General features: G+C 40.3%; 2 protein-coding genes across 3 annotated transcripts in view; one reads left to right on the plus strand and one right to left on the minus strand.

The window, feature by feature from the left end:
• Positions 1–1,900, minus strand: part of Spata6l (spermatogenesis associated 6 like) — a 41,390-nt gene extending 39,490 nt beyond the window's left edge. Inside the window, exon 1 of the mRNA XM_075973792.1 lies at positions 1,704–1,900. The gene's annotated coding sequence lies outside the window, so the exon portion shown is untranslated. The remainder of the gene's footprint in view (positions 1–1,703) is intronic.
• Cdc37l1 (cell division cycle 37 like 1, HSP90 cochaperone) lies at positions 1,225–27,561 on the plus strand. 2 transcript variants are annotated; one of them, XM_075973787.1, is made up of 7 exons: positions 1,225–1,532; positions 5,956–6,237; positions 10,480–10,570; positions 17,781–17,896; positions 18,460–18,582; positions 22,562–22,726; positions 25,902–27,561. In XM_075973787.1, exons 1-7 carry the CDS (start codon positions 1,401–1,403, stop codon positions 26,085–26,087), a joined length of 1,095 nt encoding a protein of 364 aa, XP_075829902.1. In that variant the 5' UTR covers positions 1,225–1,400; the 3' UTR covers positions 26,088–27,561. The 2 variants fall into 2 exon arrangements, with proteins under 2 accessions (XP_075829902.1, XP_075829903.1); XM_075973788.1 differs by having other exon boundaries at positions 1,228–1,532; positions 25,989–27,561.
• The last annotated feature ends 37 nt before the right edge of the window (positions 27,562–27,598 follow it).

Genomic DNA, 27,598 nt, shown 5'->3' on the forward strand with positions numbered 1-27,598 from the left:
GAGATCTACTTTACTCTTCATTTGTGAGCAACTCCACTGCTTCTAGTTAGTTATTTTTAGCGCTCTTTTATCACCCCAAAACATCTTTGTGGATAAATCTTTAGCTACTGCTATAAAGCTATTGTTGGGTATTTTCCTGGTCACGAAAAGCACACATGCCTCTCACGTTAGTCCTTTTCCCTAGAGGTCATCACACAGCATTTCTGACTGCATTTTTCTCATGCAGTGGCCAACCATTAGGATTAACCAACCTTAAGAGTTTGTCAACCAACTCTTGCGAGGTGCAGGTGGCTCAGTGGGTATGAACGCTAGGTGTGCAAGCAGGAGGACCTGAGTTCAAATCCCCAACAATCATGTAAAAAGCCTCTGTAAGAGGCCTGTGACATAGATAATGGGGCTTGCCTGGGAGTTCTCTAAGCTCAGTGAGAGACTTTATCTGGCCTACTCCTGTGAATGTTTGCCAATCAAAGACTCAACTATTGATACTCTGTTGTCTAGTCTGACTGTGAGTAGACAACAAGCCTGGTTGTTAAACACGCAGGTTGTGAAGTTAGACTCCCTGAATCCTAGCTGTCTCTTTCTTTCTCTGGTCCTAGAAGTTGAAATTAGGGCCTTGCCTGTGCTAGGCAAGGACTTTACCACCAAGTTACATTCCCAGGCCTTTCCCTGGGTCTCAGTCTCTTCCCTCCCTCCCTCCCCCTCTGTGTTTTGCAACAGAGATCCACCTGCCCATGGGGGGGGGGGGGGAGAGAGAGAGAGAGAGAGAGAGAGAGAGAGAGAGAGAGAGAGAGAGAGAGAGAGAGAACACGGATCTTCACGATTCTATAACAAGATACGAGGGGCAGGAAGCCCTCCGATATGTCTGCTACTTGTCTCAAGTCTTCACAAACGTGTTTGCTCCAGTGTTTTATTTTTAGTGTCCTTCCCCGCGGTACCAGGGTTTGCAGAACTGTCTTGTCATGGCTAACTCGAAGTTAAAGCAAAGTTGGCTTTGCCTCCTAAAACGCTCCCCCTCCGACGCCTACTTAGACTGCTGTACACGAAAGAGCTGCAGTTTTGAAACACGAGAGGAGGAGCAAGCCAAAACCGCCCTTTGATCACCGGGATCCGAACCCTTAAAAGCCCTAGCCTCCCTGGACCTTCGCGGCAAACCTCACCCCGCCACTCAGGCGAGGCCACGCCCCGTCTCGCCCACCGGAAATGACGCCCAGAGCGGCTACTTCTTCCGCAGTCGGCCGGCGGCACGGCCCAGGCCTTCTCCCGGCGTGCGTCGGCTCTGCCGGCGGCAGAGGAATTCTGGGTAACGACCGTGGCCAGCCGGGCGGCTGGCTCCGCCCAGCAGGTTCTACTCACGCCGGAGCAGTTGGCGGTGGCGGTTGTCGGGCCCGGAGGAGCGGGACATGGAGCAGCCGTGGCCGCCGCCGGGCCCCTGGAGCTTCCCGAGGACTGACGGGCAGGCCGAGGAGGAGAGCGACTTGGACGTGTCCCCCTCTTCGTCCCACTACCCGCCGGTGCCTGGCGGCGGCGCCCAGGTGAGAGCAGCCTGCATTCTTGGGGGGGAGGGGAGGAGGGGAACCGTCCACGAGCATCGCGGGGGGGCGGCCAATGGCCACCCCCAGCTGTGGTAGCATCTTCCGCGGGAGAGGAGGTGGCCACGCGCTCATCCCCCGACCCCCCACGTCCACTCACACTCGTCTCCTCACCTTTGCAAGAAGTTCCTCCTCTTCGCTCGCGTGTCGGTGTGGAGATAGGGGGGCGGCTCCGGCTGTAGAACATTGACCCTTTGTCCCCTGGTGCGTGCTTCCAACCGAGCCTTTATTACCAGCCCCAGCGACTTTGTGCTGTTGATGGGGACAGTGAGTGATTGTACTTCTATGAGAGTACACCGAGTCCCGACATAAACATCTCACGTGCTCTTTCCCACGCTGGCATCTCCGCGGATTCTGTAAACCTCACTTTGGACGCTGGAACACACCTCCCTTTCGCGCAGTCATTGGTCCCCTACTGGAAAAATAGTTTCACTCCGCCTCAGTCTCCAGTGAAAACATGACAGCCGTAGGTTGGCTGTTCTTTCAGACTTCTATCCCAGGTTCCTGATGTTCCTTGTGGTTGTCATCCCTGCTTTTCTGCCTTAGAAAACGTGTCATTTATAGTTTTTCTGGGAGTGCTTACATCCATCACCTTGCCCTGACGTCTCTCCTCACCTGGGTGTGTTTTGAACTAGATTTCGAGGGCACAGACAAAACACGAATCTGTTCAATGAAATTGATTGTAGGATGTCTTTTTTTTCCCCTAGGCGTTTTTTTGCAAAAAACGCAGTGCAGTGTTGTAACAGAATTAAAACGGCTTTGAAAATAAAGATGACCGGTTTAAACTGTCTGCCAGCAAGTGTAGGATACTGACGTTATGTCAGCCAGCTGAGTTAACGGGGCTCACGCAACAATATGCTGTTTCATAACCACAGACTATGTTCACCCAGCTAGCCACAGGGAAAGTGAGGCAAGATGAGTGATGGGTCAGTAGTCACCTACTAATTATGGCTCGCTGGTGTCATCTGTGTATACATAGTATGACAGAGGGAGAAAGTGAACAATTGCTAGTGTCGGTTTGAACAGATGTGGCGAGGGAAAATGATCTCAGGAATTTCAGCGCACTGTGGTTGGATCAAAGAACTAACCCAAGAAATGCAATATTTTAAAGCACATTTTACCAGTGCATTTGTCTAGGTGGTGGGGGCTTAAAAGTAAGGAGGCTTTTATTTCCCTCGTTAAAAGAGATCCCTGAGGTCTTCTGGTTAGTTAGTGGCAGACTCCCGATTTGAACTCCTAACTTCTAGTCCAGTGTTTTTTCCAACCTACTTCTGCACATCCTGTCTGGAGAAATACTGTGAAATTTTATTTGTATGAGAAGGCCTTTAAATGGTGACAAAAATCTGCCAAGTCATTATTCCTAAGGACATAGAGTAATTGCAAGCCTACTTATATTTTTTGTTAGCTTTAGGACTTAAATATGGGAGTTAGAATATTTAAAAACAAAATGTTTAATCAATCAACAGGCTTTTAAAATCCATATGAAATGACTGGCTTAGGTTTTTTTGTTTTTTTTTGGTTTTTCGAGACAGGGTTTCTCTGTAGCTTTGGTGCACGTCCCAGAACTAGCTCTTGTAGACCAGGCTGGCCTCGAACTCTGGCTTAGTTTTTTTTTTTAATCAAATAGAGAGAGAGAGAGAAAGAGAGAGAGAGAGAGAGAGAGAGAGAGAGAACTCGCTAACTCAATATAACAAGTGATGTGTGAAAAGGCAAACCAGAATTTGGAATTTGGAATTCCTATTTGAGAACTTAAAAAAAAAAGAATGTATCTTTTTACTGAATTAATACAATATGTTTTGATCATATTTTTTCCACTTCTCCCAGATCCTCCCCACCTCACTATCCACCCACCTTTAAGTTCTTTCTCTTAAGAACAAAAACAAAAAACAAAACTACCACCCAAGTGAAAATCAAAATAAACAAAAGACCAGTAAGAATAAATAAATACATAAAATTATTTTAAAATGCTAAAATGAAACAAAATGTCCACCAAACCCCACTAAGCTTGTTTTGGTCAACCTCTCCTTAGCATAGGGCCTGCCCTGGAGTATGGTTGGTGGTACCCAGTAACATTCCATTTAAGAAAAGTGATTTTCTCTTCTCCAGCAGTTACCAGTTGTAAGGTGCTTCTTGGTTAGGGTGGAGCCCATGCCCACTTACTCCTCTCAGGGCTGGGACCCTGTCTGACATGTCATTTGAGAGCTTTTGATGTAAAGGCGCGCCAGTAGACTCTAATAATAACAGTCCCCTTGCAGAGTTTTTGTGCATTAAATTATGTCCTCCTAAAATTTTATTTGATAACTGATTAAAATAAGACCTAATATGGGCTGGGAATGTAGCTCTGCAGAGAGTTCTTGACCTAACTTGGGTTAACTTTTCTGTATTGCATTCTCTTTTAAATACTCTATATTATACTTAGCCATCTCAACGCACGTTGGGTAGTATGACCAAATGATATATGGGTAGTCTATGATAATTTAAATATAAATCGTTCTTGTGTTCGGTTTGATTTGAGAAATATTTGTTTCTGTGTAATTAGAAAGTGAAGATACCCCATTTATTCATAATTGCTTTTATTTCTTTTTAAAAAATTATTTTATTATTTCATGTATGTAAGTGTTTTTGCTTGCATGTGTGTGTACCCCACGCATTCTGGATGCCTGCCAAGGTCAGAAGAGGGTGCAGGATGCTCTGGAGTTACAGATAGTTGGGAGTCATAGTAGGAGAAATCGAACCCAGGTCCTGTGCTCTTAACCACCAAGCCAACTCTCTAACCACATAATTTTTCTAGTGAATCAAAAAGTAAAAATAAGTGTTTTACTTGGTTGTTTAGAGACATGCTGTTATCTGGGCTTTAAGCCTTGATGACTAAATAAGGAACCAGGATAACAAGTGTCCACATAAACAGCCACAATCCACATACACATACGGTAGAAGTCTTGACTGTGCTGGAGAACTCAGGAAGTAGGACAGCCTTGTTTCTGCCTGCCTCAGAACAGTTTGTCCAAGAAATAAAGATTAGAATATTCATCCAGCAGTTATTAAATTCTGACTCCTTAACTGGTAGTCATGGAGAAGAAATAAGTATATATCATGTTAAAAATAAAATAAATACCACTGCTGGACAGTGGTGGGGCACGTTTTTAATTCCAGCACTCAGGAGGCAGAGGCTGTTGGATCTGTGAGTTTGAGGCCAGCCTGATCTACAAGGTGAGTTTCAGCATAGCCAGGGCTACACAGAGAAACCCTGTCTCAAAAAAACCAAAAGCCAAACCAAAACAAAAGCCTACTATGGAAATGTATATAACTTGGGTTTGGAGAGAATGGATAAGAAATGGCTTAAGAATTGGGCAGGTGCGGACAGAGGGTTGTCAGTGGAAAGGAAAACAGGTCCTGAGGGTGGGAAGAAAAAGCCAGGAGGTAAAGGTAACTGGAACTGAGGAGTCTTTAATTAATAATAATAATAGCTTTTAAATAATGGACTCTGGTAAATAACCTGTGCCCCCCCTTTGAAGGATGACCCTGGTAGAGAATGGCTGGTGAAGACTTGAAGAGTAGGATTATGTTTGCACAGTTGATGGAAAGTTCTAAAGGCTTGAATACTGAAACACGTGTGGGAACAGATTGAGAACAGTGCTTTTCAGTAATATAAAATTGTGCTTTTAGCCTAGAAATCCTAAAAGAAAAAAAAGCCCTCATCTTCTGTTGTTGAAACAAGGGATATAAACACCTATTGCATTTACTTAAGTGATTATGCAAATATTAAAGTAATTATTCCTGAGTAGATCAGAGTTAGCAGGATAGATTAGTTGCACTTCCTAATTTACTCTTTTCCTTTTTGATTTGGATTAAGTTAATGTATGTCTATATGATGTAATCATTTATAAGTAGAATTTTCTATTACAAACTCTCACAGCACAAATTGCGATAACACAGAAATAAAGTAGTGATTGCTTTGAAGTAGAAGGATGCTCATTGCAGGAAGAACCTGCAGGTTAAAGCTCTAAAGGTCTGGTTTTCAAGATGAGGAATCATAAGTAACTGATGAACTTGGACGTGAGCTTTGCTTTCCTTCTAGTGAAGGATTCTGGAGTCTGCACATCTGATGCTTGCTGTGGGCCAGCTGTATGCAAGTTACAGACAGTTGCCAGGCTTTGTGTTGTTAGTTGTCAGGGGAGGGGCGTAGATGAACAAAGAAGCTCAGAGTCTAATTGATGAATGTAAAATGTAATTGTAGACAAAGAATACAGATATGCTGTGCTCCAGAAACACCATTCAGAGATCCTTTGAGTTGAAAAACCATGCACTGTGTCATTGCTGCCACCTCCATTCCTCACTAATACTGCTGTTGTTACTTTTTATTTAGATGTATAGCGATGGGATTGAGCTGGCTTGCCAAAGGCAGAAAGAATTTGTGAAGAGCTCTGTGGCGTGCAAATGGAATCTTGCTGAAGCCCAGCAGAAACTTGGCAGCTTAGCACTGCATAACTCTGAGTCCTTGGATCAGGAACATGCCAAAGCACAGACCGCAGTGTCAGAACTGAGGCAGCGAGAAGAAGAATGGCGGCAGAAAGAGGAGGCTCTGGTCCAAAGAGAGAGGATGTGTCTGTGGAACATGGATGCCGTTAGCAAAGATGTTTTTAATAAGGTATGAACTTTTGTTGGACCACAAAAAAAAAAGAAGAAGAAAAGGAGCTGGGTATGTGGCTCATAGGTAACACATACAAGAGGCCCTGGGTTCCGTTCTGCAGAAGGAAAATCAGTTCTGTAAATAACTGTTAGCAAAGCAGCAGAGTTCACTAAACAGCAAACATCTCCAAGCCTTGCTTTCCTCAACATGTAGGGTAGCTGGGAAGACTAGTCAGGTGCCGTCTCCGTGGGCCTGCGCACTGCAGCTAACGCGAGCACTCCCGCTGTTGCTGCACTGTCAGCTCCGTCAGTTCTGTAACACACATAGTTCCTGGACTCAGCTTACCAGCACAGGTTTAGTAAGCTCGAATAATCTCTCTTTCTGTTTTTTTAATTTAAATTTCATTATGCTGGGTTACATAAAGCCATTTTCATGCCGGTATACAATGCACTTTGGCATACCCAGCTCTATACCCTTCCGTTCTCCCTTTTCTCACCCATTCCCATTCCTGTAGTTGCCTTTGTGCCCCTAAATGGTTTCACATTGTTTGTACTTTAGGGATTTTGTGCATTTATAGAAAATCTAGGGCCCGCACAGGAGAGAAAACAGGCAATATGATTATATCCAGGTGCAATATATTTTCCTGCAAATCACATAACCTCATTCTTTTTCTATGGCTATAAAGTAATGTGTTTATATGTGTGTGTACATTTGTTCTGATGTATGTTTAATCTCATTTTATTTATTCAGCTGTTGGACACCCTTGTTAGTCCCATACTTAGCTATTGTCCTTACTAATAAAATAGTGCTGCAGCAAAGTTTGATGTGCAGGTATCTCTGGTATGTTGACAGTCTTTCAGTAAATATACAAGAGTAATATAGCTGGGCCATATGGCAGAAGTATTTTTAGTTTCTTGAGAAGCCTACTTTCTAACTTCCATAGTAGCTGGGCTCTAATACATTCCTATTGTGTGTAAAGGCTCCTTTTTGTCTGTAACCTTGCCAGCATTTGTTGTTACTTGCTTTTGTAATGACTACTATTTTGGTTGGGGTGAGACAGACTCTCAATATAGTTTTGATTGGCATTTCTTGGATGACTGGTGGTGTCGAAATTTTTTCATATATTAGCCATTTGTGTTTTATCTTTTGAGAATTGTGTACTCATTTCATTAGCCCATTAATTGATTGGGTTGTTCTTTGTCTACTCTAACAAAAGATACTAGGGACAGTGAGAGGGTTCAGCAAGTCTAATGACCCGAGTTTGAGCTTTAGGACCACATGGTGAAGGGAGAAACACTTGGAAATTGTCTTATGATGGCCCCACATACTCTGTTGTGAGGCACCATGTGGTCGTTGGGAATTGAACCCAGGGCCTCTGGACGAGCAGCAGTCCTCTTAAGTGCTGAGCCATTTCTCCAGTCCCCTCTTTGTTTTTCTACATAGAAACTCAATAAGTCTCTGGTTAATTGCTGGTGTTATTTCTTGAGTGACTGAAGTCCTATTCAGAGTCTTGCCTCTTCTGTTATCTTAAAGTTTCTGGTCTCACATTAAGGTCTTTGATCCATTTGGATGAGAGAGAAGGATCTAGATTCTTCCATGTGGATATCCCATTTTGCCATCATCACTTGAAGAGTCTGCCTTTTCTCTGATATGTTAATTTATTTTTGCAATTCCCAGCTGTGGCTGCACGGTAGCAAGCTGATTTGTTACGGTGGCTCTAGTACAGTTGAAGTCGAGCACAGTGAAACCTCTAGCGCTTTCTTTTAGCAGTGTTTAAGCTGTCTGTGGTCTTTTGTGCTTTCATTTGAATTTTTTTTTGGATTTTTTTTTCCCCTCTTACTGTGAAGAAACACATTGAGATTTTGATGGAGGTTGCATTGAATCTGTAAATGCTTTTGGTATGATAGCCATTTTCATAATATTAAATCTTCTAATCCATCAAAATAGGACCTTTCCATTTTTTTTACATTTCTTTCCTCAGTGTTTTAGGTTTTCACCATAGATGATTTCTTTTAGAATTAGATTTATTGGTGGTGCACACCTTTAATCCCAGCACTCGGGAGGCAGAGGCAGGCGGATCTCTGTGAGTTTGAGGCCAGCCTGGTCTACAAGAGCTAGTTCCAGGACAGGCATCAAAAACTACAGAGAAACCCTGTCTCGAAAATCCAAAAAAATAAAAGAGAGAGAATTAGATTTATTCCAAGGTCTTTTATTTTTGTCTGTATTTAATGCAATTGTGAATACGATTTTTTTCTAGTTTATTTTTTAGCTTGTTATTAGTCTATAAGCTACTGATTTTTATGTTAGTTTTGTATCCTACCATTTTGCTGAAAGTGTATCAAATTAAAGACATTTCTGATGTAGTCATTAGGGTCTCTGACCAATAGCACTATATTATTTACAAATAAGATCACATTTATTTCTTCCTTTCTTAGTCTTTTATCTTGCTGCTGTAAGTCATCAAGCACCATATTGAATAAGAGTTGAAGAATTAGGCACCCTGTCTTGTTTTAGGTGCCAGTGTTGACTTATCTTAAGTATTAGTATTGAAACAGTCCTTTAAAATTAATCTAGATAGTTCAGTCTCTTAAATAGAATAGTATTTTTGCTAAATTAATAAGGTTTTTGTTTTGTTTTTTAGGCATAATCTGTTTGTTTTGTTTTGTATTACTTTTTTTTAGGCAGGGTCTCATTTTCAGACCCTAGCCCATCAGAAACTTGGTCTGTACCCCAGGCAGGCCTTAAACTCAGAGATCTGCCTGCCTCGGCTTCTCCCTACCCTCCAAAAAGACATGTGGCACTATACCCAGTCTTGAGACTGGATCTTGCCATGTATCTATGTCTCATTCCAAACTCAATCAGCAGGGCTTTGTGCTACATGCCTTCAAACCCCAGCCAGAGGCAGGTGGGCGTCTATAATTTGCGACCAGTGTGGTTCACAACTTCAGGACAGTTTTGTCTCCATAGAGAGACCCTGTCTCAAAAAACAAAGCAAAATAAAAAAACAGTTTGGTCTACGTAGAGAGACCCTGTCTCAAAACACAAAGCAAAATAAAAAATAGCATAACAAAACAAACAAACCCTCTTTCTTACCTTGTGAGTGATGGGGCCACTAACTGGCAAAGTTAGTAGTTTTTGTTTCATTTTTAGGTTGCTTTTTTTAATTGTGTGTGTGTGTGTATATAAGGGGAATGGGGAGAGAACAGGTGTGTACACAAGAGCAGGCTTACCAGGGGATGTGTGTGAGGGTCAGAGGATAAGTTACTGGAGTTGATCTTCTCTTTCCTTAATGTGAAATTAGTTCCTTGACCTGCCTGGCTACCTCACCAGCTCTAAGCATTTGAAATGTGGTTCATCCAAATTGGGATGTGCTCTAATTGTAAAATATACATCAGATTCTATTACTAAATACCAAAACACCAGAAGTGAAATACTTTGTTAATAACTTTTTGGTGTTTCTTCCATGTTGAAATGATAATATGTTGAGTACATTAGGTTATGAATGTTTGTTTATTTCTGCTTTTTAATGGAGCTAGTAGAAAATTTTAAGGTATATTTGTGACTAGGACAGTATTGGTCTAGATAACAAAACATTAAAAGGTGCTTTTATTTTGAAATACAAGCTGGCACGGAGCTAACTTGTGCTTTTCAATTTGCAGTGATAGTATCAGGGCATAAGGTGTATCACAGAATACTCTGGGAAACTGTTGTGCTAGTTTTGCTGGTAAGATGAGAAATGTGTTCTGTCCCATGACTTACTTAACAAATGTAAATGCTTCCTCAGTAGAAGTTTGTACTTAAAGAGTTAGACTGTTTATAGAAATGTAGTCAAGGTTTATTTTTACTCTGTCTCCTCTCAAAGAGTTTATAGTAAGTATCTGACTCTTTGCGCTTTGAATTGCTGAGTTTACTTCTAGCAAGGAACCCAAAGATTGGACTGGAGTTACAAATATTTATTGGAAATAAATAACACATATAAAGAATCTTTCCATTCATGTCTTTGATAGGGTAATCTGTATAATGAAAAGACTCAACTTTTCTCCTGTGTGATCACTAGATAAATTTATAATTTAAAACAAAGCAAATGGAACTACCATATGAGACTGTTTAATTTTTGAATGACAAGTTTAACAGATTAGTTTAATGATGTATAGTATTATGCCATATTTCTTATTACATCATGTCTTTACAAAAGTTTACTAAGCATTTAGCATCTGAAGAGATTTAGTTACAATACTGATTTTAATTACTATTTTTCAGAGTTTTATTAATCAAGATAAAAGAAAAACAGAAGATGAAGATAAATCGCAATCATTTATGCAGAAATATGAGCAAAAAATTCGACATTTTGGTGAGTCTACTACTTAAGTTTCCTTCTCTATTGTGTTTGATATCATTGGTGTGTATAAAATTGAGCCTCTGAAAATAAGGTCTGAAAAACTATGGCGAAGTCCACTCCTGTTGCTGCTTATGGCAGGGTCATCAAAGCTGCTTCACCTTGCTTGTGTCTTAAGCCGTTATAAAGTTCAGTCCGCTGCCGCTGCTCTCTGTGATGGCGTCACTGCTTTGCATTTCTTGACTGCTAGGATGTTTTTCTTTTTCTTTTTTCTTTTGATAGTTTTTCTTAGCATTAAAAGATTAGCATTCATTTAAACATTTTGTGTATTTTTTTCATAGACAGTAGGGAAGGGTCGGGGCATGCCATAGCGCATGCGAAGAGGTCAGAGTCCAACTTAACAGAATCAGTTCTTTCCTTTTCCACTGTGTGAGTTCTAAGGGATTGACCTTTGGTCATTAGATTTGGTGGCGCGTACTCTTCCTCACTGAGTTATCCCACCAGCTCCAACACTTTTTTTCTTTCTGTATGTTTGGATATGATGCTATGTAAGTCATAGTTCCTTGACATGTTGCTCAGATAATAGGATAAAAATGCATTGCTGTGTGCACGCACGCTCGCGCGCACATACACACACACACACACAGAGATTTAGGATACAACTCTTGACATTATTTTTTAATCTTTATTTATGTGTATGTGTTTGTGTCTATGTAAGTATATGCCACATATGTCGGGAGCCGATGGAGACTGCAAGAGGACATCAGATCCCCTGGAGCAGAAGTTATGGGTGGTTGTGAGCCACCAACATGGGTGCTGGCATCTGAACTCAGGTTCTAGAAAAGCAGGAATCACTCCTAATGGTTGAAGTCTCTCTAGTCCCAGAACTGGCATTTCCTATTGCAGTTGGGGGTGAAGTAAGTGAAGGGCTCCTGGAGGAGGTATCATTTGGGTTTCTTAAGGAAGGGCAGATAAGGATTTCCCATGGAGATCAGGCCACAGCATTGGAAATGCAGAAAATAAGTGTGGTGTGCTCTGAGACTTAGAAGCAGTGTGAAGATGCTAGCCTGAAAATGCTGCTGGGAACTGGGAGGAGTTGAGTTTCAGACTATATTTTCAGTAAGTATTGTGTGAATTAACAGACATGGTTCTTGTTTGTGTTTTGGCATGTGTTGAAATCTTTTTTCATTTGTACCCCCTTACAATATTACTTTTGCTTCAGAAGAAAAAAATTGTGCATTAATATGAGAATAGTTAGTACCTGAAGACAGCTGGGCATGATGACACTTGTAATCCCAGCACTGAAGAGGCTGGAGCAAGGCGATAACAAGTTCGGGACTAGCCTGGACTATGAGACTGTCACAAATAGCCAAAAACAAACAAACAAAAAACAAGAAAGAAAAGGCTAGTATCTGAGGAGCTAAACACAAGTTCACTTTTCTACATATATAATTGTGCCATTTCATATAATAGAAATAACAGGAATAAGCAGCCCTCTCACGGATAGGTATTAACATCTTTAAACTAACAGGGTCTTGAATCACAGGGATAGAAGACAGGAACTTGCAGAGGAGTCCTGTTTGTCGTTGTCATCCTACCTACAGTCCTTGCTACCAGGACCCATGTGCTCTGCTGCAGGAAAATACGTGCTTCTTTCGGGAAACACATGGCTGCTGCTTTAAAGCCATGTCACCTAGTGAGAGATAGTGCCTCCTTTGTTGTAGATTGAGTGCCTCAGTTCAATGCAGCTCTGAGTGGGAAAACATCCAGTTTCACAAGGTGTTGTAATCACCTGACACTGAGACTCCGTCTTCAGTAGACCCTTTCCTCCCTGTGTAAAACCGGCTGTTTCTGACTAGTCCGTGGTAAGACCAGTGAACTTCATGAGTTCATGTTCATCATTTATTTTGGCAGAAAATGAATCAAAAATAATGTGGTACAGTAACCAGTCCATCTAGCACACTCCCAAATGTAATTCCTGTATAATAAAGAGAGGCTATTTCCAGTTCTAGAATAGGCGTATTCATATGAGGGATTATTGATCCCTCCAAGAAGAAATTGGACCAAAAACTCAAGCTCCTACTTTATTTATTACTGGACAATTAATTCTATAGAATATGGTGCCATATTGTGGGTTTTGTATGAATTTTTGCTCCTGAAAAGTTTGGTATTCATTGATTCTACTGGGCTAGGTTACCGAAACATCCTTGATGAGAATAATCTGTGCTCTTGAGTGTCTGCATTACCTCGCCCTGTGCCCACCTAAGACATGACCCCCCCCCCTTAGTTTATGAAACTACTGTGTGTTTAATAAGAGGGACAGGAGAAAAGGCTGGCGTGGCCTCCGCAGATGATTAAGCATTTGTTTTACCATTGCATGTTGTGAGCTTCCAGCATCTCATCTTGTAATACTAACCAGACCCTTGCTGTCTTCAAATCCAACCAGACTGATAGCCACTCCCAGATTCACACTGTACCCGTTTCTTAGTGGAAATGCACATTGGCTTTTCACTTGGAGGAGATCTCCTACTTGCTGCAGCACATTGGATCCACAGAAATGTTCCTAAGGTAGTAGGCTCCCAAACTTTCCATGTGTTTAACTGTCCACTCTCTGGCATCTGTGTATCTTATATATAAATAGGCATGTTGGGCATCTGCTACTTCTGCTCACCAAGTTCCATCAACATAGAATGGATTAAATTTACAGTTACATGAGGTGATGAGATAACAAAATCCACATTTACAAAGTGATAGCACAGTTGATAGAGGCCTGAGACAAGAGTTGGAGGGCTTGATGCTGTTCACCTTGAGAAAGTGAGTACTTCTGCTAGTGCATGCTTATTAGTAAAGAAAAAAGCATTTGCCTGGCTGATAGTCAGGTGTGGTGATTGTGCTTTAACAGATAAACTCTCCTGAAGATCAGAGTTCAAAGCTAGCTTCACTAGCTATAGAGGCCAGGCAGTGGTTGCACACACCTTTAATCCCAGCTCTTGGGAGACAAAGGCAGACGAATCTCTGAGATTAAAGCCACACTGGTCTACACAAGACTGAATCAGTCTTAAAGAGAAACAGCCAAGTGGTGGTGGCTCACACCTTTAATCCCAGCACTAAAGAGGTGGAGATGGGAAGTGATATATCTAGGCAGGCAGAGTAATATAAGGCAGGAAGAGACAGGAGTTCAGGATTCAGTCTGAGATTTCGCAGAGACAGCAGTCAGTATGAGGATTCATAGAGACAGGTTCTTGCCCCCTTGGTTCTGAGGTTTTCGTAGAGGTAAGAACTAGTGGCTACTCTGCTTCTCTGATCTTTCAGCTTTCACCCCCTTATATCTGACTCCAGGTTTTTATTACTAAGACCAGTTAGATTTGTGCTACAGATAAGTATATTGATGAACTCCTGAAAGAGAGAGAGAGAGAGAGAGAGAGAGAGAGAGAGAGGAGAGAGAGAGAGAGAGAGAAGAAAAAAACCAATCTGGAATGGTAGCTGTAATTAAAGCTTCCAAGTGAAGGCTTTCCAAAGTTGGATTCCATTGTAGACTCTTGAAAAAGAGGGTCTGGTGAATCCGAGGGCTGTCTACGTGGGACAGCAGGGACTTTACACCAATACTTTTCTCATTTGTGCTGTGTTCTTCAGAGTTCTTCCTGATTCTCCTTTATGCTGTTTGATGACTCTCTTTCTCCTGTTGCTTTTACCCTTATACTTAAGTATAATTTACCAAGTAATGGTAAATGGTACCATTATTGTAGTGTTACAGATCATTGAAATCTGATTTTCCTTTACATTTTTATTTATTGGTTGACTTGTGCTTTAGAAATACTAAATGCTGACATAGATACAGAGCTCGTCTACTCTTCAAATTCACAGCAGTTTCCAGTTGTTTGGACCTTTAACTTCACTGCCTTTGTTGTCCTCAGAGACACTTTTTGGATTGTGTAGTAGTTTTTCAGAACACAACCATTTTCCTTCCAGGCATAGTTAGCTTCAATTCAGCGTTTTCTGAATCTGTGTAGAATGTGGTCACTGGAAATTTTATCAAAAATCATAAATATTTATATAAAACCTTTTTTCATTTATAATATCTTCTTTGTATTTACTTGTGGTTTACTTTTAAAAATATATTAATATCCTGTTTTTGAAAAACATGCTATGAGGTACTTGAATAAAATATAAGTAAAATTAATTAAAATCATAATTATTATAGGATTTAAATTGTCTCTGTAATACAATTGCATATAATTTTTTTAATTTGGGGACTTTTCAAACTTTTTACAACAAATATACTTCATTTTTATTGCCTGAAAAATATTTTAAGGTCTTATTCTAAAATTTTGGTATGGTTTAATATTTTTAAAAATGTATTGAGCATCTAAGAGTATAACTGCTTATCTTCATGGTCAATTTGATGCTAGAGAAATTAAAAGTCAGAGAATACCTGAGGGGATAACCTGGAACCTCAGAGTATTGTAGGATGGCAGAGAGAAGGATGGATTTGGTTTTAACTACCATGACTGTGCATAGGCATGGAAGTGAGAAACAGTTGTCTGGTGATAGATGATGAGAAACACAGGGAGGGCTCACGCAGTAAAAGCAGTCATAATTTCAAGGGGCTTGCCTCTTAGCTAGGGGAGTTTATCAAGCAGTTACGATAAATGGTTAAGTGTATTCTGTAAATAGAATGCAGGGCATCTCTACTGGGAGCAGTTTTAAGAATCAAATCACTATTGAGAACTGATGACATTTAGATGTTCATCAGGAGACATATGGTTTGAAATGTGTAATTAGCTTGTTTTAATTTGCCAAAGTAAGCTATTCTAAGAATTCAGAGAAATTGACTGGTTAGTTTGAGTGGCTGGCTTATCCTTAACCAAAAGATTGTCTTAATAAATATTTGCTATATGAGTGAACTAGTCACTATTGTGTTAATACTTCCTATTGAGTATTTACAATCTGAGGCACTGTTCTAAGTGCTTTTTATTAATTAACAGCTTTAATTCATAAAAATCCTTCATGTCAGGTACTATTTTAGCCCCACTCTACATGGGAAGATACAGAGGTATATAAAGGAACTTGTCCATCATCCTAGATTGTGTTACTGTTTACAGATTTCAAAATAGCAGTAACTTTAGATATGTTCTGTTCCTATAACTATGGATTCTCTTTAAATTGTTATAAATTCCACACCTTTTTTCTTTAAGACCTATATGGACTACTTGTAACATCTCAATTTCATACTAATTCAAGTTCTAATTTACTTACATACAGAAAATCTTTGTTCAGTCTCAATTGTCTTGGGTATTAAAAAAATAAAAACTTCAGCATGTAACAGATTGGTAACAAGTGTTGCCAGTCCTTTTCATACTGTCTTTAATTCAGAATCCAAACAGACAGGGTTTTGTTAATAAAATCATAATGCTGCCATGTTGAGGAAATTGAAGATGATTGATTGTAGATAAAATAGAAAGTATTACTTCTGTAGACGTATAAGCAGGCTAGCAAAGGGACTGGGAATTTAGCTCATTTGGTAGAGTGCATGACCAATATGTCTGGAGCCCTAGGTTTCATCTCTAAAACTGCAAAAATCAGACATGGTGGAGCAAGGTCCTATAATCCCAGCACTGGAGAGAGGAAGAGAAGCATGGTGGCAAGTTCAAAGTCAGAGTTCCATGAGACTCTCTCAAAAGAGAGCATGGGGAAAGGGGGAGGGGCAGACACTGCCATAGGATCCCTTTATGTCTTTGGGTATAAGAAATAAGGATTGTGCTTTCGCCAGCCCAGCATTAATTCCTGGGGAAGTGGTTTTAAGTAAATTCGCAGATTCATTCTGTGTCTCAGAATCGTAAATGACCCAGTTGTCAGTAATCCTGGCACTGGGGGCAGAGGCAAACAGCTTAAAGGTTGAGAGATTCTTGAGTTATGTAGAAGACCCTGATCTTCCCCTCACCCCTTTTTCCTCAACCAAACAAACAAAATGCTGAAATTGCCCCTAACTTGGTTCTAAAGATAGTGTAGTTTCCAGTTGGTTCCCCACATTTTGCTGTGTAAGGCGTTTGCCTTTGGTTTCAATCTTATGTTCTCATGTGAAATTTAGTATGTAGGAATTCATTCTGTTGAGAGCGAAAGTTCGTTGTCATACTCTCAAGACAGTCCTGTGAGACTTCGATGATAGCTTAGTAATAGCCACACTGCTTTTGCTGCTCTGTATGGATCTCAAGTCTACGGTTTCTGACATTGTGATACTCAGTTCATTCAAGTGTAACCCTAACTAGCACATTCCAGGTTCCGTGTTACTTGGTCATAGTGACTTTGTTAAGTTAGGTAAAGATGCAGGTGCATGCTAAGTACTACTTTGGATTCGTTTAATATATTGAAATGAAATGGTAGCCTTCATATATGTTCAACTGATTTTTTTAAAAAAATAATTGTTTTCTGTATACACTGAACAGACAGCTTTAGTAATTGGCTAATGTGACTAAAATAATTGTAGCATATTAGTTACTGCTATACTAACTTACTTGTTAACCAGTTGATAAAAGTTTCCTAAATTGATAAATGTCTCCATTTTACCATATCTTGGACATTCTAAAAATAAATTGGAAATAGTAGAGTATTCTGAATTTTTAGTAAGCTCTTAAATTTGCTAAATACAGTGTTTTTGAAGTCTTGGTTTTTGAAAAATTTTTGGACTAGAAATTGAGCCTCAGGCCTCATGCATCATTAATAGTCAAATACTTTTGTCATTGAACCATGCCACCCTGCCTCTCTCTTTTTTGAGACAAGGTCTTGCAAAGTTGCTCAGGCTGTCCTTAACAGGCTCTGTGACCATTTGTTGCAGCCACTCAGTAACAAATTTTTAACCATCTTTCTAAGAAAAAGTATTCTGTTCTCTTAGTAAATGATACTGAGTATCTCAATCATTTGCTCTCTCTTTAACCTTAAGGGAAGACCAAGTGTTGCAAGTGTATGTGGGATTTCAGGCATTCCCATAAGCAGGGGACTTCAACTGGTCACTCTTCTTAAATCAGACTCATTATCTGAAATGAAACTTGCTGAGATTCCAGCCTACTAGATATTATTGAGGGGTATCAGTGTTCTTGGCTTGCCCTATCACATGACACACTTCTCTGGTACTGGGAACTGTCTTTAAAGAGAAACATTTAAAATCCACTTCTCGCCTCACAGGAAGAAATGAGATAATTGACATCTGTGGTTCAATTCTCTTTTACAGGTATGTTGAGTCGGTGGGACGATAGTCAGAGATTTCTGTCTGACCACCCATACCTTGTATGCGAAGAAACTGCTAAATATCTTATTTTATGGTGTTTTCACCTGGAAGCTGAGCAGGTATTTATGAACCTTCAGTGGCTAGAAACCTTACTAGAATTATAAGTTTTTACTCTTTTTTTTTCATTATTTACTTAAAATGAAAGCAGGGGATTGGGCGGTGTAGGCGCACACCTTTAATCCTAGCACTCCAGAGGCAGAGGCAGGTAGATCTCTGAGTTCAAGGCTAGCCTGGTCTACAAAGTGAGTTCCAGAACAGCCAGGGCTGTACAGAGAAACCCTGTCTGGAAGAAGAAAAGAAAGCAGGAAGGTTATTCAAAGGGATTATGAAGTGTTGTTCCCGTGGTATCCAGGGTGCTGGCTCTGCTGCCCTCTGCTCACTCCCATGCACTGCCGTCGCTCTTCCTTTTCTACCGAGTGGAAAGTCATCTTAATGTGACCCGGACAAACGCATATGTTATTCTGGCCCACGTAACAGCAGGAAGACAGTTTATGTTTGTGTAGTGCTCTTTGTAACCATAAGGAGTAAAATCAAAAGTACTCTCAAATTCAAAATTTGCCTCGTACCAGTTCAGTGTCTTTCCAGAAGTATTTTCTTTAACCCTGGTGTATGTCTTTTTCAGAAAGGTGCTTTAATGGAACAAATAGCACATCAAGCAGTGGTAATGCAGTTTATCATGGAAATGGCCAAAAACTGTAATGTGGATCCAAGAGGCTGTTTTCGTTTGTTTTTCCAGAAAGCCAAAGTAAGTAGTTATTTGGTGTTGTTAATAGAAGATTGGACTGTAGCTGAGCTCTCTTTGTCCTGTGCAGATCAGGAAGCTGTCTAGGCAATAGGTACAGCTGCTAAGTGCTGTAGGTTTTCTAGTGAAAAGAAATGTATGGTGTCTGTACTAGTATATATAAACTAGTATAGTGGTTATACAGTATAAGTTAGCGTTTATAGTACAATACAGTATTTCAATTTTTGTGCTGATTGAGACTTAAAAAATGAGTAAGAGGCTGCAGTAGACCATATATTTAAAACTCATTTTTGAAACCCATGCAAATTAATGTGACTCTTCTGGAGTACTTCAGCATTTACCCACGTAGTGTATGGAGTATTTACTAATGGAAAGCAAAGCCGTTTCAAATGCAGTGTTAAGCAAAACAGATACAGCATCCTCCACATGTAGAACTCGCTGTTCAAGAAACCAAATTTGTAATGAAAAAAATATACACTTGGGAAGCTGAGGCAAGAGAATTATGATTTGGCAGTCAGCACAGGCTGCACTAGTAATATCCTGTTGAGAGACAGTAGAGGAGACAGGAAAGGGAGGAAGAAGGAAGCAGGCCAGCCACCTAAGCACGTCACATTTAAGGACAACTTTCAGAAAGTACAGTGTACATAGAATATTCGGCAGCTATTACATATTTATGGAACATTGTTAATAATCTAAGAAAATGTTTAAAGAATTGGTTTATGGAAACATAATGTTGGCCCTACTAAAGAAAATAGGTATTTACAGAAAGATTATGGGTTTGTGTTTACTGGATCAGTAATTACAAGTTCTCTAAGAAGCAACGCAGTAAGAACTGAATTGACTGCTAGTAGCAGTGGGAAGTACCCATTAGAACAGCCCCTTAGAAGTACGCCTGGTGGAACTGAGCAGGGGCACATCTGAATAGCAAAGCCATTTTGAGGAGTGTACCATCGAGAGCAGGTTCTCAGCATGTGTCAGGGGCCCTGACCGTCAGGAGGCCCCCGGGAACAGTGGTTTCCATAATGCTGCTGTGTGTTAGTGACTGCTTTCGCTCTAGTTCACTCATGAGCGTGCACTCGGTGCTGAAGCAGATGATAGAGCCAGACATGAGAGACTTGAGAAGATGAAAAGCAGATTTTACTATTCTTACTTTGAGGGGAGGGTGCTTTACAGACAGTTTTTGTCTTTAGCTATTACATATTGGGTGTGTGCAAGTTTACTCTGCACAGTGTGGGAGCCAGAAGTCACAACATGTTATCTTCCTCTGTCAACTCCATCCCATTTTCCAAGACAAGCTTGCCATTTTGGCTAGGCCAGCAAATCCTCAGGATCTACTTGTCTTTGTCAGCTCCCCTTCCCCCTCCTCAGTGCTGGGTTCCAAATGTGTGCCATCATGCCGGGATTTTGCATGGGAGTTGAGGATCCAAACTTAGGTTCCCATGCCCAAACTTGTCACCCTTTCCTAGTCTCAAGTAGAAATACATGGTCATCATCATACATTTAGCTCTTGAAAAACACAGTTGTGTAAAATAAAAGTGCACTGCTAGTGGCAGCATGTAATAAGTTTGTTGCTGGGTCTTCTAAATGTGTGAACACAGGAAATATTGACTGATGTAAACACAAGGAGAAGCCATGCGTTTTTAGTGTAGGAGGACTGTGAGGTTGAGAATGACTGTCCCAGGCAGCTCTTCATCTCTGCACCCAGTGCTGTGCTGCTTCTAAATCTGCTTAAAACAGCAAAAGCCTGGCCACTTTTGCTCATAATCCTAAGAATAAGTTGGGTGTATTGATTAATAGAATTCATTATCAGTATAGATGGAAAAGACAAACAGTAGGAATGAATGAAACAACCTAGTTGTGTAGCCAGTGTCAGTTTTGAAGATATAGTTTGTAAAGCTCGTAGTTTTAAGTGTTTTATACAGTGTTTATAAAGGCAGAACTAAATGGTATGTTTTTGAGAGCCCCATGTGTGAACAGGAAAAGTAAAGCAAAGGCGGGGGGGAAAGGGGGGAGGAGAAGAACCGTGGGAACTGCTTTCTGAGGTACTGATGATGATCTGGTTCCGAATTTCTGTGGTTACATGGTGGGATTTTTGCCCAGTAAACTGCACATGCATGTTTTGTGGGCACCACACATATGTTTATATGTTTTTTTGCATATTTCATCATCTGTAGTTAGAAGTTAAAAGGAAATATACCAGAAGTTTAACTTTGATTATGCTTAAGAGATAGAATTATTATTTTCATTTTCTTTATTATCTACTGCTATGAACACTTCCTGTTAGAAACAAACAACAAACCTAATTGTGTTTTTAAATGTGAAAAAAAAAACTACCAAATGACAATAGTCCTACCTTAAGTGCTGTAAACTCTGAAGTGCAGTGTATGCCTGCAGTTTCCTATGATCTTAAAGCATCTTACAGTAGACTTAATGAACAGATGATGACTGGGTTGGAATTTTAGCTAGGCTTATGGTAAATAAATTCTTACTTGACTCACAGAAGAAGCAATGAAAACCATACTTTTTGGTGATACCTTAATATGTTTCAACCGATACTTAATTTCATCATGGGACATTGTCACACTGCTTATAAATTTTCTTTTTTGATAAAACAGAACTGAAAACTCAAATCTTCAGCCTTACCAGTTTTAATATTAAAGACTAGGCAGTAAGTACTCACAAAGTGAGTCATGACAGGCACTGTTTTAAGCATTTTGCATGTGTTAACTTATTATATCCTTCTGCATTTTATGAAGATTCTTACTCATATTTTGTAAGGGAGGAAACTGACATAAAGAAAATAAACAATGCCTTATAGCTTACTTCATTAAACAGAGTTGGGTTTCTTGATTTAAGCTCTGAGCCTTAGGATTACAGGAGAGTCAGCGGATATTCTGTTTGCCTTTAATAACAATTACCTTTGGATACAAGCATTGGACAGTAGCATAGGTCTGCTCAAGTTCTGTCTAGCTGTTACTACAGTAAGATGTTAAGTTTAACTAAGAAAATTATTTAAAAAGACAGGATATCCTCCCAGAACATAATTTCCATTATTTAACCCGGAACTAATGTACAATCTCAACCAAATTCTGCAATCTAAACTCCATTGACAAAGTCTTTCTACCCCTTGAACTTAAAGGCAGCATGTTGTTAGCCTGGGACACACACCGTGCCAGGTACACATAGAAGAAATGTTTAAAAAGAAGCCTCTGTCAGTAGAGAGGGGCTTTTCATGGAGAACGCCTATATCATTGGATGCCACAGCGAGTCCCTTCCCTCAGCCTAAGTTACCGTGCTTGTTTATTTCCAGATGCCAAGCAGACGCTTGCTAAGCTACAAAACTTTAAATATCCTTACAATAATTAAGTTGACTGCTGAGTCTGTCTTCTATAACTTTTACAAATAGAGACTTGCCAGGATAGAGATGTACTAGAGAGGTTATGGTGTCTCTCCCCAGTGAAGTGAGGATAAAGTGAACATGAGAGGTTGATACAGTTTGTTTGCAGTTGTAGGGATTGAGCCTAGGGCTTTGTGCATGCCAAGCAAGTGCCCCTCCCTATCTCAAAATAAAAGCTATAAACAATAACTTGTTTTTGCTTTTTTTTTTTTGAGACAGGGTTTCTGTGTAGCTCTGGCTGTAGACCAGGCTGGCCTTGAACTCATAGAGATCCGCCTGAGGAGCTGGTCTTAAAAGCTGCACCACCAGGCCACTCCTGCTCCATGTACATGTGTAGGAGTGTTGTCTGCTGTTAGTTAATTTTGCTGATGCAGAATTAAGCTTAGAGCCGACCAACTATTTGTAAATGTGCCTGTAAAAGAAACTGCTCACAAATCTGCCAGGAGACTGTGCTGGTTTCTGCATTTTGACATTATATTTTTTCTTTACTGCCTCTACTCTAACTCTGTTATGTGCTTTTGAAATTTACTCTGTGGTTTAGTCGTCCAGAAACAACCTTTTTGTTTGTTTGTGTTTATGTTCTAGGCAGAGGAAGAAGGTTATTTTGAAGCATTCAAAAATGAACTTGAAGCTTTCAAGTCAAGAGTAAGACTTTATGCCCAATCACAGAGCTTTCAATCTGTGACAGTTCAGAATCATGTTCCCCATTCTAGTGTTGGATGCATAGGCTCCTTAGACTCCTTATCACAGGTAAGTGGGGAAAGGGAACACTCATTTCATAGTGTCCATAATTTTGTTCTTTAGCACACGCATGTATAATGTATGTATGACCACTTAAAATATTCTTGCCTCAAAAAATAGCCCTTAGTGTTGATGTAGTAGCTCCTGCCTTTAATTCAAGCCCTCAGGAAGCAGAGGCAGTTGTATCTCTCTGTGAGTGTGAGGTTGTGTTGAGCTCCAGGCCAGTGAGGGGTATGTTGAGAGACCTTGTCTCTGAAATGAATGAATGAATGAACAAAGGAACGAACAAACAACAACCCCTAGTCTCATTTCATTCCATGCTTTGGCATTGAGTTTCTTCTACCTCTTAGAGATACCAATTTCTGTCTCATTTTACTGTGGAAAAGATGAGCTGTGGCTAAACATTTTTATGCCAATTGTCACTGCCTGTTAGTTATCTCAGTCATAAACTCAGGTGGCTCCTCACAACATCTGAGTAAAATACGCTGTTAGCAATTTTTTAAAGGATGAAATTAGGTTGAAAGCAGACATGTGAGTGGAAGCTACAGCGATCTTTTACATGGCTTTATGTGATTAATACCTTGTTAAGTAGCACTTTTTGTATGTTATATATTCAGTAATAGTATATGAACTGTTTGACCCTTCTCAGAGTCTGATGTTAGATAAAGATAAAGGCTATGCTATCACCATGACAAAGTGTCATCAGTGGAAAGAGGAGAGCAGATCACTAGTATAGTTGGTAGAGCCTTAAGGTAGTGCCAGACAGTCCCTGCCCATTGTGATTTTAGAGTTAGCAGCTTAATAGAGCCCAGTTATCTCTCATTTCCAGGCTCCAAGATTTTAAGACCAGCTTTAGCCAGTTTATTCTGTTGTCTGCATGGGGACATGGAAAGTGTCATTCAGAAGACAATATGAGGAGAGTCCTGTATTTATCTTTAAGCCTCATATAATGGTAAAAATTGAGATTTTCCATTTCTTGACCTTATGGCACTATAATTTTACCATTTTAGTAACATGTATTTTAAACAGCTGTTAAATTTCACATTAGCACTTTAACCTAATGTAAGGAAAGCAATTGGTTATACTTATCTCAACCAAAACCATTTTCAGTGTAATGTAAGTATGTAAATATTCGCATTCTGACTTTAAATAATCACTAGTGTTCTCCTTTAATTAGACATGTCAGGAGTAGGCCCCTAAAGATGCCTACAGATCATTTCTTTATTTTTAATTTTTTAAGATTTGCTTTATTTTATATGTATGAAAATATTCTGCCTGCTTGTATATATGTGTACTACACGTGTGCCTGGTGCCCAAACAGGGAGGCCAAAGAGGGCTTTGAATGTCTTGGAACTGTTTGTTACCACGTGGTTGTGAGCCACTTCGTGGGTACTGGGAAGTGAACCCTGAACCTCTGCAAGGGGGCAAGTGCTCTAAACTGCTGAGCCATCTCCAGCCCCCAGATCACTTCTTTAATGTTACTTACAATATTGAGAAGTAGCACGTGAGAAAGCAGGTTTTTTTCCAAGGAGTTTTATGATGATGTCAAAGGCAGTAGATAAACTTAGTCACCTAATGCATGCAGAGGAAAAAGAGACTTAAAGGATGTCGTTGGTCCTTTACACATATTAAAATCTAAGCAACCTGTATTACCAAGAAGATGTGCCCGGTTGGAGAGAAGCAAGTCATTCTCATACATAGCAGTTACAGCTGACCCCAGTGGCTAGGCCTCCACTGTCACCGTGTAGAAAAGGCTGGAGCCGTGTAATTTTATCATTTGAATTATTATTATTTTTTTTGCCAAAAAGAACAAAACTTTTATTCAAAAAACGGTGAACATTAGGGTTAAAATTCTCAGCACCCAACCAGGAAACTGGAGACTGGCCCCTCAGAAGCCTGGAGGCTCCCACTGCAGACTTCAGGAACGGGGATGGGGGGGCGGGGCGGGGCGGGGCGGGCTGAAGGGTGCTCACAGGGGTATCATTTGAATTATTATCAGGAACCTTCATACTTAAGTACTCTGGGTTAATAGACTAGTTGCTCCTTACAGGGTGAGAATTTAGGCACCCTGACCTAGACAGCCTCAGGGAGAGGAGTACTGCCCAAATTGTTGTTAGTCGCATAAGAGTAGTGGCTGGATGAAGGAAATGGAAGAAGGAGGCACCCAAGGGACCAAGCTGACAGTCTTGAAGTCTGAAAAGAATCTTGCTGTAATAATGGTTTACCATTTTTATATCACTTCATGGGTTGTACAATATGTTGAAATGTATTATTTAATCTTAAAAATGCTGTGATTATTTAAAATCATTTTGCACATAAGTAAATTGAAAATTACAGAGGTTAATTAGTTTGCCTAAAGTCAACAGAGTAAGTGGTAGGGCTGATGTGTCCTTCCCCAGTTAGGAGTCCTACACTGCACGGATTCCTGTGCTCTTGCGGAGAATGTGTACCGAGACAAGTGGAAATGCTCACAGACTGACCAAGGGGCAACCAGTGGAATTTCAGTGTCGCTTAACTTAGGGATATTGATGGCTTTTAATTCTGAGTATCAAGCTAGAGTTACTGTTAGTTTGGTCTTGAAGGGCTCTGGAATCTGAAGTGGATGTCTCCAAAAACCTAGCACTACTTTGTGGAAATATGGTAATATATAACAAGAATATCGACTTTTATATTAAAGGCATGTGCCACCACTTCCTGACTTAAAAACTTTATTTTAACAGAATAAAAAATTTTATTATTTTATATATATATATATGGATGTTTTCCCTAAATACATGTGTGTGCACCATGTGCGTGCAGGGTCCACAGAGTCAGAAAAGGGCATTGGAGCCTCTGGAACTAGAGCTTCAAGTGGTTGTGAGCTACCATGTAGATGCTGGGAACCAAACCCTAGTCCTATGGAAGAACAGGTGCTCTTAACTATTGAGTCATCTCTCCAGACCCCTAGAAGCCATATTTATGAAAATATATGCTTATGGGGAAATTTGTCCTTGTATGGTTAAAGAATTACGCTTAGTTTTGTTGAAAGGGCTAAAAAGGTAGTATTACATTTTGTTCACATATGTCCACTCTGTCTTTATCACATCTCTTTGGATTAAATAATATTTTCCTACCCTTAGTTCTGTGGGTTTCAGCCCAAGTAGACTCAATAAATCCATTTTCTTTCCTATCTGCTGGGCTGCAGCAGACTAGAGAACGTGAACCCAGATGCAGAGGCGATGCGCAGGTGTGGAGCTGCTCACCAGGTGTCTTCCTTCTCCTTTCTCCCCAGAATCCAGATTATCTTCAGTGTTCTGTCAGCACAGCCCTCTGCAGTTTAAACTCAGAGGCACAGAAAGAAGACGAGGACAGAATGATGGACACTGTGTGATTCAGTTAGGACTGCTGAGGCCAAGGACTATTTTGTTACAAGAAGGAAGAGCTTGGCTATTTTCTTGACACTTTTATGGGTGCTGCACTTTATTTTGTTCAATTTTTGATGGGAGGGAAAAGAGTACTGAAATGTTTTGCGACTTTTTTTATGTGCTGCTAGGGTTTTTGTTGTTTTGTTTTGTTTCTGAAGGGAGGAGCGGTACCATATGTTGCAGGAAGTCAAACTGGACTCTTCCCCCACCCCTCAGTTACTAAATTTGCCTTTAACTGTTGTTAATTTTGGAATCAAAGTATGAAAATCTGCACAATGCAATGTTTACAAGACTGGTTGATCGAGGAGGCATCTGCTACAGAGTTGTAACGCGGATACGTACATGTCCCGTTTCACGGAGAGAAAGAGAACAGTGTGCTTGTGTCCCACTGCAAAGTTCAGCTGTCACATCTGGTGTTCATCACATTAAAAGCAATAAATCGGTAGTGGTAACCTACTTTACTAATCGGTAAACTGGATGACACAAATTATTGTTTTAAGGTAATATTTACATTTGTATTTTCGACACCACCAGTTAACTCCTTGACTATAAATTCGATATTAAAAACATGACATCCCTCAAGTAGTTTCAGAACTGTTGAGAAGTGAGTTGACTTTGTCCTAATGACTGTTAACTATTAAGGAGTGTAGCATGTGTAGAGAGCGATACAGTTTTCTGTTTTCCAACAAGATGAACTGCAAGCTTACTCTGACTTCTTTACTTGACGTAGTCTGGGACCTCTCAGGGAGTAAGTTTTGAAGAATAGTAACGGCCTGTGAGAACAAACAGGAGGAGTAAGGTCATTGTTAAGTCACCGTTCTTGTGTGTTTCCCTCTGGTGAAGCCTGGAGAAATGGAGAGCTAAGCTGCCTTGAGCTGCCGACCATGTCTGAGAATTTGGTAACAGTCACCCTCGGCGTGGTGGGTGTCACTCCAGCTGTTACTCGCTTCTAGCTCAGTTCCGATGCTTCTGAGCTTTACTTCTTCCTATGTAAGTCACTGCAGGTCCACCAGGATGTTTGATGATTCTTTTTATTTAGAATTAGATGACAGTGCCAATTATGATATCCTTATTATTTGAGGATTAATCTTCCGATTTACAGGAGCATTATAGTTGAGTGTAATCTTTGGCTCAGTACCCACTTCAATTTGTAGCAAATATTTGGAAAGTGGGTGTTTGGGGTTGGGAATGCAGGTCTCAGTTTGAGTAAGGAAATCATGCTGAGCTGCTGCAGGGGTCACAGCTGTGACCTCAGCTCCATCTGCCTTTTCGGCCAGTGGGGCTGACTTAGGTGATGGGGTGCCCAGTACTTGTGGAAATGGACTGGAATCGTTGAATCATATTCCTGTAATGTCAATCTTCCTGGTTCCCAGAATAAAAGTCTTTTTGTGCTTTTGATATAAAAATATATACTCTATAATAAAATGTTTGACTAATTTATATGGTAGTGCTCACTGGCTTGTAATTTTTTTAATCA

Source organism: Microtus pennsylvanicus, chromosome 5 (genome assembly GCF_037038515.1).
Source record: "Microtus pennsylvanicus isolate mMicPen1 chromosome 5, mMicPen1.hap1, whole genome shotgun sequence".
Lineage (NCBI taxonomy): Eukaryota > Metazoa > Chordata > Mammalia > Rodentia > Cricetidae > Microtus > Microtus pennsylvanicus.

What these genes read in the sequence shown, in the direction of transcription:
- Cdc37l1 (XM_075973787.1), top strand. Translation starts at nt 1,401, where the DNA reads ATGGAGCAGCCGTGGCCGCCGCCGGGCCCCTGGAGCTTCCCGAGGACT. An exon ending in GCAAAAAATTCGACATTTTG is followed by an intron (nt 10,571 to 17,780) that starts GTGAGTCTACTA and finishes TCTCTTTTACAG; the next exon opens with GTATGTTGAGTCGGTGGGAC. An exon ending in CCTTAGACTCCTTATCACAG is followed by an intron (nt 22,727 to 25,901) that starts GTAAGTGGGGAA and finishes GCTGGGCTGCAG; the next exon opens with CAGACTAGAGAACGTGAACC.